The 17,504-nt window shown below is 37.2% G+C and overlaps 1 protein-coding gene across 6 annotated transcripts in view; it reads left to right on the plus strand.

The window, feature by feature from the left end:
* The first annotated feature begins 13,058 nt into the window (after positions 1–13,058).
* LOC102613465 (receptor-like protein 15) overlaps positions 13,059–17,504 on the plus strand; it is a 180,916-nt gene continuing 176,470 nt past the window's right edge. For 2 of the 6 annotated variants that reach the window (XR_008050965.1, XM_052432142.1), the window contains exons 1-8: positions 13,241–13,632; positions 13,751–13,906; positions 14,659–14,733; positions 15,338–15,493; positions 16,303–16,377; positions 16,490–16,642; positions 16,723–16,872; positions 17,206–17,364. Coding sequence is in view for 3 of the 6 variants with exons in the window: in XM_052432142.1 (XP_052288102.1) it covers positions 13,254–13,632; positions 13,751–13,906; positions 14,659–14,733; positions 15,338–15,493; positions 16,303–16,377; positions 16,490–16,642; positions 16,723–16,872; positions 17,206–17,364 (1,303 nt within the window). In the remaining 3 variants the exon portion in view is untranslated. The other 4 variants (XM_052432139.1, XM_052432141.1, XM_052432144.1 and 1 more) reach the window with 4 other exon arrangements.

The raw sequence follows: 17,504 nt of genomic DNA on the forward strand, positions 1-17,504 counted from the left end.
TCAAGGCACGAGGTCCATCTCCATTCGCCCATCATGACGATAATGGGACATCCACATCCGAGCGTGGGGAGAACAACAGGCGTAAACTGCGGAAGACTGGGACTCAGAGGAAGCCTATAAAAAGGTAGCCAACAAAGGTAAAAGGGTTAGCAATTTTGATTCTAAAAGAGAGAAAACAACCTAACAGCCATAAGATTTGTGGCAAGCGTTCCCCGAACCTTCATATCTGACTTGAGCGTCGGAGGGTTTGCGCCGGGAAAACAACCGGCGTACTCTGACCTGTCTGTGTGCGCAGGAACCTCTGGAGAAGAAGCTTTACGAGGAGAGATCTTGGTCGTGGTGAAGTTGATCGAGCAGAGATCCTAGTCGTGGTGAAGTTGATCGAGCAGAGACCCTGGTCGTAGAACGAGGAGAACCAGAATCTCGCATCAACATTTTGGCGCCGTCTGTGGGGAGCTGAGCAAAAAGCTTCTGTTGATAGCAAAAAGAGGAGTGAAGCAAGTGAAAAGCAATGGAGACAGGAGGAAGTAGTGCACAAGGGGGTGATTTGAGGCTTAACGATTCCGTGACGCTGAGGGAGATAGCCAGTGAAGCACGGGAAAAAGCCATGTTCGATCGGATGGAACGGATGGAAAAGCAGATGGAGATCCTGACAACCATCCTACATGAGCTGCGGAGTGAACGCAGGGTAACCTAAGAGGAAAGGGTGAGAGGTGGTGGAGTGGCACCAGGTCCTAATAGTGCGAGGAGAAGTCAAACCACCGGGAGATTTGGTGGTGAGAGAGATAACATACATCTGCGGGGAGAATTTCATAGAGAGGAAGAGCAATCCCCAGCAAGACAGATTTTTGACGAGGACGACGGGGTGGCGAATACAGAGGAAACGGAGTTGAGGCAACACTTGCATGATGTAGAGCAAGAGCGGGATCAAGTTGCTGCACGTGACCCTGGTCGTGCAGTGCAGCTGGAGGAGGAAGTGCGCAGGCTAGCGCAGATAATTGAAGACATGCAAGGAAGGAGCAGAGCTCCTGGTTGGAGGATAATGCTGGACGGAGAATCACCGCTCGCAGCAGAGATCATGAGGGCAATTATTCCAAGGGATTTCTGCCTCCCAGACCTTAGATACGCGGGAAGAACTGATCCGCTGGTGCACATAGAGCGCTTCAACGACATAACTGGGGTACAAGGATTATCTCAATCCCAAAGGTGCAGGGTGTTCCCACTATCCCTTGAGGGACGTGCACGAGAGTGGTACAGGAAACTTCCTCGGGGCAGCATTAAAACCTTGGAACAGATGTGCCAGGAATTCGCAGAGCAATTTAGTGGGGCGATGGCACCAGAAGATGACATGATGGAGCTGAAAAGCATGAAACAGGGGGAGCAAGAAACCCTTCGTGAATTCATCAAGAGGTTTCATCGTGCTGTCTTCGATTTGGGAGCCTTCAACCATCCTCAGGCACTAAGGGGATTGAAAGAGGGAGTGAAGATAGGAAGGTTGTGGTACAACTTGAGAAGCCCAGCTATTCAGTCATATGCGGCCGCATACGAGCAAGCTAAAAGAGACATAGAGATCGAGGAAGAAAAGGCGGCTCGGATTAAGACTGACCAGCTAGAGGGGTTGGAAAAGAAAGAGAAGATGGCACCACCAGGGAATGGGCCGATCAGGAGGAGGGACCACCAGGCCTCAGGTAGTGGAGCAGGAGGTCGAGTAACAGCTTACCAGCCTCATTGACCAGAACCAAGACTACGGGCGGTATACTTCATTGAAGATGTCCCTGGACGAGGTGTATGAGGCCATAAAGGACCGAGGATTGCTGTACCTCCATGCCCCAATAACAGAGCTACCCGGCAGGAGAGATAGGGGACGATATTGTAAGTTCCATGTCACTCATGGCCATACCACAGCAGAGTGTAGAGATCTCAAGACCCAGGTAGAAGATTTGGTGAGAAATCGGTACCTGGACGAGTTTATAGATGGGACCTTCCCAATGGTAGCCTCGACAAGCGAAGGGGAGCAGAGAGACAGGAACTTGAGGCGCGAGCAGCCTGCAGTTAGGGTGATAGCTGGGGGCCCAACATTGGCCGGAGATTCCAACAGGTCGAGGAAGAACTATGCTAAATACGCCATGACCAGCAAAGAGGTATTCTTCAACACCCCAGCAGTCAAACGTGCCAGAGTCAGGCAAGTGCCAATTATGTGGACAGATGAGGATGAAGAAGGAATTATGTACCCCCACGAGGATGCTTTAGTGAAATGCTTACAGGCTCATGCAGATGTGCTCGGTATTGAATCTCGATCTTCTAACGGAAAAGAGGGATCAAGCAGCCAAGCGATCAGCCATTTACCAGCGGAGGGTTGCTCGGTATTATAACCAGGACGTGAATGTATGGCAGTTCAAGGTTGGAGATTGGGTGTTAAGGAGAGTAAATCAGAACACAAAAGACTCGACTCAAGGAATGCTCGGTCCGAATTGGGAGGGGCCGTATAGAGTCAAGCAGCTAGTTGGACCAGGAGCTTACAAGCTGGTCCGCATGGATGGCCACGAGGTGAAGCACCCATGGAACGCAGCACATCTCAGGAAATATTTCCAGTAAGAGTTGTTAATATTTTCAAGTTCTTTCTGTTCGTATTTGTTGTTATTTATTTTATGTCCAAACAATTTCGTGTAAGTTGAATCCTGCAATCAATGGAACGTCGAGGAACTTCATTCACTTGAAACTGTGAAAAGTCACTAAGGCATGCAAAGGCTCGACAAAGTCTCAAAGCCTGTTTATGGCGAGACAGAAGCCAAGCATGCCAGGATCTGCTCGGCCACGAGAAGGCTAGCAGAACCCCAAGCTTTGAAGAAATCATCTAAGGCATGCAAAGGCTCGACAAGTCTCAAAGCCTGTTTTATGGCGAGACAGAAGCCAAGCATGCCAGGATCTGCTCGGCCACGAGAAGGCTAGCAGAACCCCAAGCTTTGAAGAAATTACCTAAGGCATGCAAAGGCTCGTCAAGTCTCAAAGCATGTTTATGGCAAGACAGAAGCCAAGCATGCCAGGATCTGCTCGGCCACGAGAAGGCTAGCAGAACCCCAAGCTTTGAAGAAATCATCTAAGGCATGCAAAGGCTCGACAAGTCTCAAAGCCTGTTTTATGGCGAGACAGAAGCCAAGCATGCCAGGATCTGCTCGGCCACGAGAAGGCTAGCAGAACCCCAAGCTTTGAAGAAATTACCTAAGGCATGCAAAGGCTCGTCAAGTCTCAAAGCATGTTTATGGCAAGACAGAAGCCAAGCATGCCAGGATCTGCTCGGCCACGAGAAGGCTAGCAGAACCCCAAGCTTTGAAGAAATCATCTAAGGCATGCAAAGGCTCGACAAGTCTCAAAGCCTGTTTTATGGCGAGACAGAAGCCAAGCATGCCAGGATCTGCTCGGCCACGAGAAGGCTAGCAGAATCCCAAGCTTTGAAGAAATTACCTAAGGCATGCAAAGGCTCGTCAAGTCTCAAAGCCTGTTTATGGCGAGACAGAAGCCAAGCATGCCAGGATCTGCTCGGCCACGAGAAGGCTAGCAGAATCCCAAGCTTTGAAGAAATTACCTAAGGCATGCAAAGGCTCGTCAAGTCTCAAAGCCTGTTTATGGCGAGACAGAAGCCAAGCATGCCAGGATCTGCTCGGCCACGAGAAGGCTAGCAGAATCCCAAGCTTTGAAGAAATTACCTAAGGCATGCAAAGGCTCGTCAAGTCTCAAAGCTTGTTTATGGCGAGACAGAAGCCAAGCATGCCAGGATCTGCTCGGCCACGAGAAGGCTAGCAGAATCCCAAGCTTTGAAGAAATTACCTAAGGCATGCAAAGGCTCGTCAAGTCTCAAAGCTTGTTTATGGCGAGACAGAAGCCAAGCATGCCAGGATCTGCTCGGCCACGAGAAGGCTAGCAGAATCCCAAGCTTTGAAGAAATTACCTAAGGCATGCAAAGGCTCGTCAAGTCTCAAAGCCTGTTTATGGCGAGACAGAAGCCAAGCATGCTAGGATCTGCTCGGCCAGGAGAAGGCTAGCAGAATCCCAAGCTTTGAAGAAATTACCTAAGGCATGCAAAAGCTCGTCAAGTCTCAAAGCCTGTTTATGGAGAGACAGAAGCCAAGCATGCCAGGATCTGCTCGGCCACGAGAAGGCTAGCAGAATCCCAAGCTTTGAAGAAATCGTCTAAGGCATGCAAAGGCTCGACAAGTCTCAAAGCCTGTTTTATGGCGAGACAGAAGCCAAGCATGCCAGGATCTGCTCGGCCACGAGAAGGCTAGCAGAATCCCAAGTTTTGAAGAAATCATCTAAGGCATGCAAATGCTCACCAAGTCTCAAAGCCTGTTTTATGGCGAGACAGAAGCCAAGCATGCCAGGATCTGCTCGACCATGTGAAGGCGAGCAGAATCCCCAAGCATCGAAGAAGTCACTAAGGCATGCAATGGCTCACCAAGTCTCAAAGCCTGTTTTATGGCGAGACATAAGCCAAGCATGCCAGGATCTGCTCGACCACGTGAAGGCGAGCAGAATCCCCAAGCATCGAAGAAGTCACTAAGGCATGCAATGGGTCACCATGTCTCAAAGCCTGTTTTATGGCGAGACAGAAGCCAAGCATGCCAGGATCTGCTCGACCACGCGAAGGCGAGCAGAATCTCAAGCATTGAAGAATTTTCCAAGGCATGTGGCGAAACCATATGCCAAGCCAGAACTTGCTCAATCAGACGAAGACGAGCAGATTCTCAAACGAAAAATAACTCATGATTACAACACAAGAAAGCAATTAAAAAACATTTTTTAATTTGTTAATAATTAACAGAGGAGAGAATCTTCACAAACATGGTTCATTAAAAGACAAGAAATACATCAAGAAGATGGTGGATCAGTAAGCCGAGTAGCGTCGGCAGGCTGGGCCTCCTCAGGTGCAGGGGGGTATCACCAGTTGCGTCCGGGGGGTGCTCGCCTCGCCAATATCAGCAGGGATTGCATGAGGAGGAGAGCTTTCCTCCTCAATCACGATTGGCTCCACCCCTTGGGCATTTTCCTTGACAGCCTTTTCCAGTCCCACGCGACCAAGAACCACTGAGTTTCTACTGCTGGTCCATTACATTACCCAACACCAGAAACTGGGGGACCGGTGTTTGAGGGAAATACTTCGATGAGTCCAGACGTGATGAGCAGATGTTTGGTGGCAGAATTCTGGGAGCAGGTGTCTCCTGTAAGAGCCAGGTAGCAAGGGAACAGGAGCAGGAATATTCTGCTCGTCCACGAATATGCCATTCGCGAGGCCGAACCCTTGCTAGAGGCATAGGGTCACTCCCGCTAGGGTTCGAGGCGAGGAGACCCGGTCAACAACAGTTGGCGAGACGTGCCTTCCTATCCGAGAATCAAGGCACGAGGTCCATCTCCATTCGCCCATCATGACGATAATGGGACATCCACATCCGAGCGTGGGGAGAACAACGGGCGTAAACTGCGGAAGACCGGGACTCAGAGGAAGCCTATAAAAAGGTAGCCAACGAAGGTAAAAGGGTTAGCAATTTTGATTCTAAAAGAGAGAAAACAACCTAACAGCCATAAGATTTGTGGCAAGCGTTCCCCGAACCTTCATATCTGACTTGAGCGTCGGAGGGTTTGCGCCGGGAAAACAACCGGCGTACTCTGACCTGTCTGTGTGCGCAGGAACCTCTAGAGAAGAAGCTTTACGAGGAGAGATCCTGGTCGTAGTGAAGTTGATCGAGCAGAGACCCTGGTCGTAGAACGAGGAGAACCAGAATCTTGCATCAACATAACTAGTCATAGAAATAAGAAAGAAAAGGGGCCATTTCTTGATGCAAAGTCAATTATAATTATAAAACTTGAGCGGACATTGCATGCCTAACTTCCACGCACCCTAAAACGGTTTGATTTGCTTTCTCGTGTTGATGAATTTCCATGAAAGAGAGTGCCTTTCGTCTCTTTCCGGACAGTGACTACCATTATGGAAAAATTATGTTAACATGACAAATACATAACGTTATTACAAGAATAAGTCTTTGGACCTGAGACATGAGGGAGGTTCTATCTAATTCTAAAGATTGTAACCAAATTATTATTCCTAATTTTTTTAAGTTAAATAAAATAAAATTTATGCTTAAGTATAAATAATACTTTGGACATTCTTGTTATTTGTTCTTCTAAGATAAACAGCAACCTAATTATTTATTTGTTTATCTGTTTTTTTTTAATAACAGTTTGTTAGCATAAATATTTACTTGTGAAATCGAGGAGGAGAAAATGTTAGAAAAAAAAAACTAAGGGAGATAGAATCAGATTTTCTTTTTTGAGCAAAGAACATGCGTAAAAAGACATTAAATCTATTAAGTCTAATTGTCTATAACGGTAAATTGCATAACGAATAATTTATCAGCGTAAAATAAATTTTATTAGATTATGAGTGTTCTGATTATTTTCTAGAGTATGAATTGTCCCATCGCACAACAAAATGTCAGAAAATATAATCTTTGCGGTGCTCTTTTACTGTGTCATTGTAAAAGGGTTAGTAGTTGAGTACTATTAGTAATTTAATGCACCTATATCGTATATTATTAAAAGCAACGTGTTCTTTGTTTTAGGTAATTTTTTTGTTATCCATGACTTTTAATTGAAATACTTGGCTTACAGTTATTTTGTAAAGCTGTTGAAAACTACCACAGTGGATAAAGATTAACCAGGTAATTCTTTACATTTGATTATCGATTTTTTTTAATGTAAAATTGCTGGTTTGTTGCTTAAAATTTTCAGTGATAATTTCACTTATTTAGTCATTAAAGAGAGAGAGAGAGAGAGAGGGTTAAGGGCCAATGTTTCGCGATTTTGGGTCAATTCAAAGTCGACTAATATGCAAAGAAAACGCTTAGATTATTTGTATTCCAAGTGCAAGAAATTAAAAAAAGAAAAATTGATTTCCTTTCATGAACTTCCAAGAAAAAAAGAAGACCATTCACCTTCTTCATGACAACAAATGACGTTGATATGAAAAATACAAGTGCTACTATAGGGATCAGCATAAGATCGAGACTTGATAAAGGGTTTGGTAAATTACATGTTATTCTCTTGTTGACTGAACTGGAAGAATAAAATAAAATAAAATTGTAATCAGGGTGATGTGTGAAATGTAGTGAAATAAATAAATATAGAAGAGAAATTTGTTGATCAATATTCAAGAACTCATCCAAAGTGATCGTTAAAGTCTAGAGGTTAGGTATGATTAGCATTTATTTTTAGGCAATTGTTATCTTACGTAATAATGTAAGGTAGACAATGGTCATGTAACCGTTCAATGAAAATCGAACGACTATAAAAATATAAAGTAATAGAATCTTTTTTTTTTACAGCGTTTGATTTTCATCAAATGATTACAAGACAATTATGTATATTACATTACTATGTAAGGTAACAAGCTCCTTATTATTAATTTTTTGGCTAACATCATGATGTATAGTCACTTGTCGTGTGATGTAGGACAGGTTTAGAAATTCTTTTATTTTAACTTCCATATTCTTATTATTTAATTAGTTATAGGGTTTTTTAGTATTTGAGTAGTGATCACACGTCTCCTAATCTAAAAATATATTTTTATGAGTGCCACTTATGATAAAACCACTACACGCTATTGCATCTTTTGAATAAAAAAAAGGAATAGTTTTTCAAATTTTGATTTGGAGAATAAGATTTATTAATAATGATGATAGGGATCCTAGTATTTGAATTCTAATGCTATGTATCACTTATCTATTGAATGATAGATTTCATAATTTGTAAAATTACTTAACCACTTGATAAATTCCATATTATGTGGAACAAAATTGGGACTTAAATGCTGGGGTATCTAGTATTGCACAAAAAAAATAAATAAAATTTAACAACTTACTTTTCCTCACAACTAATTATTTTTACATTACAACTAACATTAATTATTTTAAAAGCTACAGTATTATTAAACTGCCCTAACTAGTTATCAAAATAAGAGATTACTATGAAACATTTGTTTAAACAAAGGTTAAGGTTATGAACAATTAAGAAAAAACAACTTACTATCAAAGGCTAAGATTATGAACAATTTACGAAGATATTGAGCGGAGAAAGGGACGGAATGGTTGTTTGATTGCCAGTGACAAGAATGCTTCTGTTGTGAAAAGAATTCCGATGTTTTGTAAATGGGTTAAATTTTTTGCTCGCTCCAACTGACTTGTTAATGCCCAATATATTCCTTCGCATAGTAGTGTTTGGGATCCTGACAATCAACTCTTAATTTGGTCCCAATTAGTGTAGTAATTATCCATAAAGCGGTAGAATATTAATTTTACTAGTCATAAAATTCAATATATAATATATTAATACCACACATCAATTAGAACTTAACTGTTAGAATTCATAACATTACTCTACTCTCCATAACTTTGAATTGATCGATTAAAATATGATAGACTGCTTGTTGAAAGCAATATTTAATCTGTTAGGAGTTCTCTTAACAAAGTATGTTAGATTGCCTACATTCAAAATATGTTAGATTGCTGGTTGAAAGCAATATTCCCCTTTTCAATATATCTGTTTGGGAAATTAAATACGGTGACCATGATCTCCTCCAAGTAAAAGTGAGCAAATGGTTGAGCAGACCACCTCGACCAGGTGCTATGAGCTTGAGTAGACCACCTCGACTAGATGCTATGAGTTTGAGCAGATCACCTCAATCAGGTGCTATGAGCTTGAGCTAATGACTAGGTGGTATGAGCTTGAGCTGATGACTAGGTGCTATGAGCTTAAGCAGATGACCTCGACTAGGTGGTAATTTTGATGATCTCGAGCAGACCACCTAGATCAGGTGATGACCAGGAAACAAGACTCAGTCAAAATAAACCACCACAAACCTCATCCGAAAAATCAGGGCACAAATTTGATCAATTAATTGTTATTGTCACGACCTAAGGACGTGGGTAGAAGGTGTTATAAAAACCCCAAGAAAATCACGCCAAGGGGGGACTTTCCTTTCTGAATTTTTATTTTATTCTTTTATTACATTTACTTAAGATTATTTTTCTTCATAAAAATAGGAACTGACATATTTTGTTTTTCCCGTAAACCCATAAACTGACTTGGGCGTCGGAGGGTTTACGCCAGAAAAACTTCTGGCGCCTCTGACCATTCTCTGTAATTTTAAGTACTTATATATCGTCAGCTTGAAGATTATATGCTCATGAATGTTCTGCTCATAGTCAGAGAATATTCCTGGAGATCAACCAGCAGCTTCCCACCAAACAAATTTAATGCTGATGCAGGGATCTAAAATTGAGTCACTAACCAACTCGTTCGGATTTCGGCATCAACAATATGCATAACTTTGAATTGAACAATTAAAGTTGTATTCAATAGCTCTTGAAAAGCACATTGAATGATAATCATTATAAATTATAATCAAAGACGAAGCAGGTCTTCTTTGCATTTTATTTTTTTTGAATGGGGTCTTCTTTGCATTTGATTACTGGCATTTCAGTTTAGTTTGTCGTTTACTTAATTTTTTCTTGCTTTCAATTTTCTCTGTTGTTTTTTTTTTAAAAATAATTTATTTAACTGGTCATTGAAATAAAAGAGAAAAGAGGCCATTTCTTGATTCAAAGTCAATTATAATTATAAAACATGAGCAGACATTACATACCTAACTTCCAAGCAATTAAAACGGTTTGATTTGCTTTCATGCGTTCATGAATTTCCATGAAAGAGAGTGCCTTTCGTCTCTTTCTGGACGGTGACAAAATTATGTTAACAGGACAAATACATAATGTTATTATAAGAATAAGTTTTTGGACACGATACTTGAGGGAGGTTCTATCTAATTCTAAAGATTGTAACCAAATTATTTTCCCTAATTTTTCAAAGTTAAATAAAATAAAATTTATGCTGAAGTATAAATAATACCTTGCACAATCATTTACTCAAAAGAGTTCAGAAATTCCGACGTTGAATTTGAAAATTAAATTTCTACTCTGCACACTCATCAAAGTCCCAAAATTGCACAGAAATTAGTTTCTTTTGTTAAAGCTCTCTTTCTTCAAAAGTCAACACCCCGCAACACCCATAGTAGCCCTAGTGATTACATTCATGCATGCTTATGACTAAACTTTGTTTACGCAAAAATTATTCAAAACTTTATTTTTTTTTTTCCTCACTCGCTGAATTTGCTCAAGGACATGGAGTCCCAATTCTTGTTATTTATCCTTTAAGATAAACAGCAACCTAATTATTTATTTGTTTGTCTGACTTTTTTTTTTAAAATAACAGTTTGTTAGCATAGAAATTTACCTGTGAAATCGAGGATGAGAAAATGTTAGAAAAAAATTTTTAAAAAAATTACGGGAGATAGAATCAGATTTTCTTTTTTGACCAAAGAACATACGTAAAAAGATATTAAATCTATTAAGTCAATTGTCTATAATCGGTAAATTGCATAACCAATAATTTATCAGCGTAGAATAAATTTTACAATAATGCTACACATCCCAATTTTTTTATCCCAAAAAGTTATTCCAAATGATGTGTCATTTATCAATTGGTTGATAATTCTTTACAAGATCCAAGTGAATTAATTATATTATCTCACCAACCAATTGATAAATGCCATATCATTTGGGATAACTTTTTGGGATAAAAAATTTAGAATGTGTAGCATCATTGTAAATTTTATTAGATTATGAGTGTTCAGATTATTTTCTAGAATACGAATTGTCCCATCGTAAAACAAAACGCCGGAAAATATAACCTCGGCGGTGGTCTTTTACTGTGTCGTTGTAAAAAGGTTAATAGTTGAGTACTATTAGAAATTTAATGCAATGTGTCCTTTGTTTTAGGTAATTTTGTCGTTATCCATGACTTTTAATTTTTTTTTTTCGGTCTTAACATCCATGACTTTTAATTGAAATAATTGGCTTCCACTTATTTTGTAAAGCTGTTGAAAACTACCATAGTGGATAAAGATTGACCAGGTCATTCTTTACTATCAATTTTTTTTTTTTTAATGTAAAATTGCTGGTTTGTTGCTTAAAATTTTCAATGATAATTTCACTTATTTAGTAATTAGAGAGAGAGAGAGAGAGAGAGAGGATTAAGGACCAATGTTTCGCGATTTGGGGTCAATTCAAATCAACTAACGTGTAAAACATGTGTATGCATAGAAAACGCTTAGATTATTTGTGTTCCAAATGCAAGAAATTAAGAAAAGAAAATTTGATTTCCTTCATGAACTTCCAAGAAAGAAAGAAGACCCTTCACCCTCTTCGTGACAACAAATAATGTTGATATAACAAATACAAGCGCTATTACAGGGATCAGCATAAGACCGAGACTTGGTAAAGGGTTTGTTAAATTACATGTTATTTTCTTGTTGACTGAATTGGAAGAATAAAATAAAATAAAATTGTAATCAGGGTGATGTGTGAAATATAGTGAAATAAATAAATGGAGAAGAGAAATTGGTTGCTCAATACTCAAGAACTCATCCAAAGTGATCGTTAAAGTCTAGAGGTTCGGTGAGATTAGCATTTATTTTTAATTTTTTGGGTAACATCATAAATAGTCACTTGTCGTGTCATCTAGGACAGATTTAAAAATCCTTTTATTTTAACTTCCGTATTCTTATTATTTAATTAGTTATAGGGGTTTTTTAGTATTTGAGTAGTGATCACAAGTCTCCTAATCTAAAAATATGTTTTTACGAGTATAAATAACAAACTAGGATTTTAACAGCCTTTTATACTAAATCCTAAAGTACATCAATTTATCAAAATAAGTAAATTTGAATTGGCATGGCATAATAAAAATTTAAGTTGCCAAAACAAATTAAAAATATATGACACTTAAATCAAATATTGACAAAAATAGATAAAAATCCAACAAGAATATCAAAAATAAGAAAGATATCTTCAGGCAAAAATAGAAGCGTCCAAGAGAAATTTGGCGACGATCTGCCAACCCATATTGAAAATGTAACTTTGACTCACTCTCCTTTCTTGGAGAACTTCATAATGATATATTATGAGCCTAAGACAAATAGCTATTGCTCAAGTTATGGCCTTATGAAGACATCCTATTCATTTTCCCTAGACCATCCTAAATCAATAGAGCAACTTGAACGTGTCTAACATGTTTGTATTCAAATTTAGGTAAACATCCACTCTTATTCAAGCGATATATAGGTGCATGTGAAGTTCTCAAACCCGAGATAATGTGAAAGCAAATCATGAATTTAATCATTCAGCCAAATATTAGAGTGTACGGATGGTAAGGATGGCAAAAACCCTGGCCGTTCTTAGATATGGTATTACCGAGATTTGACCTGAGCATATTTTTTTAACACCCAGACTTTTTTAATCAAAGCTCAAAAAACCTAGATTTTATATTTTATAATATTATATATATTTTGAATTTATTTTATAATTTTAAATTTTTAAATTTAATTTTAATAAAATTAGACTTGAAAATATAAATCTTAAATGTTTAAAATTTTAAATATAAATAATAAGCGGACCAAATGAACAAAATAATAGATATTTTATAATATTCTTCATAAGAATCCAAGTTTCGCCCATAAGCTTATCTAGTGAAGTATGGGTACCCGCGTTGCCCAAGGTTCGGTCTGAATCCAGGCTGTGCCGATATTTATGACATCCCATATGGACGGAGAGGAAATATTTTCAGTTGAATTAATTAAATAAAAATATATTACAATCATATTATATATTAGCAGCAAAAATAAAAAGAAATGAAGAAAAACGAATACAAGACTTGATAAATATTAAATATATATTATAAGTGGAGCAAACGAACAGAATAATAGATATTTTATAATATTCTTCATAAAAATCCAAGTTTTGAGCTAGCCCATAAGCTTATCTAGTGAAGTATGGGTACCCGCGTTGCCCAAGGTTCCGTCTGAATCCAGGCTGTGCTGATATTTATGACATCCCATATGGACGGAGAGGAAATACTTTCAGTTGACTGAATTAATTAAAAATATATTACAATCATATTACATATTAACAGCAAAAATAAAAAGAAATGAAGAAAAACGCATGCAAGACTTAGAGAAGTCAATTAAAAGCTGGGAGTATCATCAGTTCAATTGGTTATAAATAGCGTAGAGCCATCCTCTCGTTGTTGCAGAACTGAAGCAAAGAGAGACAGAAAGAGTGTGTGTAGGTGATTATAATTAAGAAGATACAATGTGTGGTTCAAAAAGGGTGTGGGTGAGTGAATTAATTTTCATATTATTAGTAGTAAAAGGGTGGTGGATTGAGGGATGTTTGGAGCAAGAGAGGTCTGCTCTCCTCCAACTTAAACATTTCTTCAATGATGATCAACGTCTTCAAAACTGGGTAGATGCGGCAGATGATGAGAATTATTCAGATTGTTGTCAGTGGGAACGGGTTGAGTGCAACAAAACCACAGGCAGAGTGATTAAATTAGATCTAGGAGATATTAAGAATCGGAAGAATCGGAAATCAGAGCGGCATTTGAATGCTTCTTTGTTTACTCCCTTTCAACAATTAGAGTCTCTTGATTTAAGTTGGAACAATATAGCCGGTTGTGTTGAAAATGAAGGTCCTCAATTTACTCTACTCTAATTCTCCCTCGTAATTTCTAGCATTTGTCTGATCCCTTTTGGCTTTTGTTTAATTTTTATGTGATACAAAAAAATTATTTTTTTATTTTTTGGCAGGTGTAGAGAGGCTATCAAGGTTGAACAACTTGAAGTTTCTTCTTTTAGACAGTAACTACTTCAACAACAGCATCTTTTCATCTCTAGGTGGTCTTTCATCACTCAGAATCTTGTCATTGGCTGATAATAGATTGAATGGAAGTATTGATATTAAAGGTAAGTAAGCTTCATCTCTTCTCCCGTGCCCCATCTTTTGTGGATCTTATTTCATTGAGCAGCTGGAGGTACTGATGTTAGATCTAGCTAGACTCTTGCTGCTGTAAACTTCAAGGCTTTAAGTACTATAAAAATAGGTCTAAGAAATTATCAATCTATGCAATTTTCAATTCTCATAATAAAAAAAAAAAATCAATCTAATTATTTTGTATGTCTTCAAAAGTAGAGAATTGTACTCTAATTGGAAATCGGCATCGTTGCTTTTTATTTTCTCTAATGCTCTTTCTTCGTTAACAAGATTATATCTTAAGAGAGATTGGGTTCAAAAAAAGTTTTTATTTTTATATTTATTTTTATTCTTTTATACAAGATTCCAAAAAAGTTTTGATGTTCAAGGTAAGCCATAATAACCTACATCTTCTTTATCTGCCTATATCTTATTTACTATTTAACAAATTAAAATATCGTGTTTAAGTTGATTTTAGTTTTTTTTTTTTTTGAAAAAAGAAAAAGGTACAGCAGTAAGTAAAGTCGAAATGAATTTTTACTCTTTACAAATTTAAATTCGGGGTTGTCAGTTAAATATACTTGCTTAAAGCCACTCAGTCGGGCCCTTTGGGAGCTGCTTTAAATTTTTCGGATTAGCCATATTTTTTTCTTATTAATAAAAATCTTTTTGCCGAGATTTAACATAAAAAAGGAGAAAATAAGTTATTTAATTAACTCGGTTTTAAGTGTTGGCATATATACAGGACTGGATTCCTTGAGTAACTTGGAGGAGCTGGACATGAGCTACAATGCAATTGACAATCTAGTGGTTCCTCAAGGTATACAAAATGTTCAAATATTAAATCTGGATGAGAGTCAAATTGATTTGATAGGGAATGCCCAATGACACTTACCCAAAATAATTTAATCCTGAAATTATATCCCAAGCAGATACGCTTTGTTTAGGCGGAATTGCAATGATTGACGGAAACAAGGTGTTGCAATCAATAGGATCGCTGCCACTTTACTTTTAGTTTACTAATTTTAAGGGAACAGTAATCATCAAAGTAAGCAAATTTTTTATGTTCGAAAAATAATTAAATTTTCGGTTTTTGCAAGTTAAGGTTGAAATGTTTTTTAAATGTTTAAATATCTAAAATATCATCTACTTATTTAACCATTTTATAAGGAGATGCTAGGAATCGAGAATTAGTAGCAGCATTTAAATGCTCATTTTTTTACTCCCTTTCAACAACTAGAGTCTCTTGATTTAAGTTGGAACAATATAGTCGGTTGTGTTGAAAATGGAGGTCCTTAATTTACTCTACTCTAATTCTCCCTTGTAATTCTTAGTATTTTTCTGATCCCTTTCGGCTTTTGTTTAATTTGTACGTGATACAATAAAATTATGTTTTAGTGTTTTTTTTTTTTTTTTTTTGGTAGGACTAGAGAGACTATCAACATTGAGCAACTTGAAGTTTCTTCGTTTAGACTATAACTCCTTCAACAGCAGCATCTTTTCATCTCTAGGTGGTCTTTCATCACTCAGAATCTTGTCATTGGCTGATAATAGATTCAATGGAAGTATCGATATTAAAGGTAAGCAAGCTTCATCTATTCTCCGTGTCCCATCTTTTGTGGATCTTGTTTCATTGAGCAGCTGGAGGTACTGATGTTAGATCTAGCTAGACTCTTGCTACTGTAAACTTCAAGGCTTTGATTACTATAAAAATAGGTCTAAGAAATTATCAATATATGCAATTTTCAATGCTTCTCACAATCCAACACGATTCAATCTAATTATTTTGTATGTCTTGTCTTCAAAAGTAAAGAATTGCACTCCGATTGGAAATCGACATCGTGGCTTTTTATTTTCTGTAATGCTCCTTCTTCGTTAACAAGTTTATATCTTAAGAGAGATTGAATTCGGAAAAAGTTTTAACGTTCAAGCTAAGCCATAATAACCTGCATCTTTTTTGTCTGCCTATATTTAAATTTGTGCACTGAATTTAGTATTTTGATTATTGTGAAGGGATCAGATATTGGCTTCCATAGACCAACTTGTATTTACTTAATTAATTAATTAACGACATTTAGTATTTAACAAATTAACATTTCGTGTTTAATTTGTTTTAATTTTTTTTGGAAAAAAGAAAAAGATATAGCAATAGCTAAAGTTAAAATAAATTTTTATTCCTTACAAATTTAAATTCAGGGTTGTCACTTGTCAGCTAAATATACCTAGTTAAAGCCACTTAGTCGGGCCCTTTGAGAGCTGCTTTAAATTTTTTGGATTAGCCACATTTTTTTCTTATTAATAAAATTCTTTTCGCCAAGATTTAACATAAAAAAAAGCAGAAAATAAGTTATTTAATTAACTTGGTTTTTAAGTGTTGGCATAAATACAGGACTGGATTCCTTGAGTAACTTGGAGGAGCTGGACATGACGAACAATGCAATCAACAATCTAGTGGTTCCTAAAGGTATACAAAATTTTCAAATATTAAATTTGGAGGACAGTTTAATTGATTTGATAAGGGAATGCCCAATGACACCTACCCAAAATAATTTAATCTGAAATTGTATCTCAAACAGATTACAGATGTTTGAGGAAGTTGAATACCCTTTATTTAGGGGGAATTGCAATGATAGATGGAAGCAAGGTGTTGCAGTCAATAGGATCACTACCATCCCTCAAAACACTTTACCTGTTGTTTACTAATTTTAAGGGAACAATAGTTAATCAAGGTAAGTAAATCTTTTATGCCGAAAATAATTGAATTAATATATTTTGCTAAAATGTATTGTTTCTACTTCATTCTAAATAGAATTGCACAATTTCACCAACTTGGAAGAATTGTTATTGGTCAAGTCTGATCTTCATGTAAGCCAGCTTCTGCAAAGCATCGCATCATTCACTTCGTTAAAGTATTTGTCAATACGAGGTTGTGTACTCAAGGGCGCCCTACATGGTCAAGGTAAATTACGGGTATCGGAAGCTTTTATGATATTAATTCGATAATAATTCTTTCTTTTCAAGATAATTTTCTCCCGTAAACTAAGATTTTTTCTTTTAAATTTTATATATTTTCACTATCCACTAGTTCTAGCTTCTCTAAATTGCAGGATTCTTGATTAAGGTTAATGAAATTTTAGGTCTATTATGTTAAGAATATTTCAATCGCTTAGAAGAGTAAAGAAAAATTAGTAAATTAACCAAAAAAAAAAAAAAACGGACCTGATTATCCTTATTCCCTTGCATTATGTGATCAAAATCAAAATTATAACCATTTCTTGTTTATTGCGTGCAGATTTTCTTAAATTCAAGAATTTGGAACATCTGGTCATGAATATGATGCTTGTTGATGTCAACACCAGTTTTCTTCAAATTGTCGGCGAATCGATGCCTTCTCTTAAGTTTTTATCACTGACATATCCAAGTCCTAATAAAAACACCATTCTTGATCAAGGTTAATGATTCTTTTTCTCCCTCTCTCGCATCTTAACTAAATTTAATTGAGAATATCTATAATGCTAGCTATTTATAAACTTAATGAAAGATGATAAGGAGCCATAATAATGACAAAAATAACTGTAAAATAGTGCGCTG

This window comes from Citrus sinensis, chromosome 8, assembly GCF_022201045.2.
Source record: "Citrus sinensis cultivar Valencia sweet orange chromosome 8, DVS_A1.0, whole genome shotgun sequence".
Classification (NCBI taxonomy): Eukaryota; Viridiplantae; Streptophyta; class Magnoliopsida; order Sapindales; family Rutaceae; genus Citrus; species Citrus sinensis.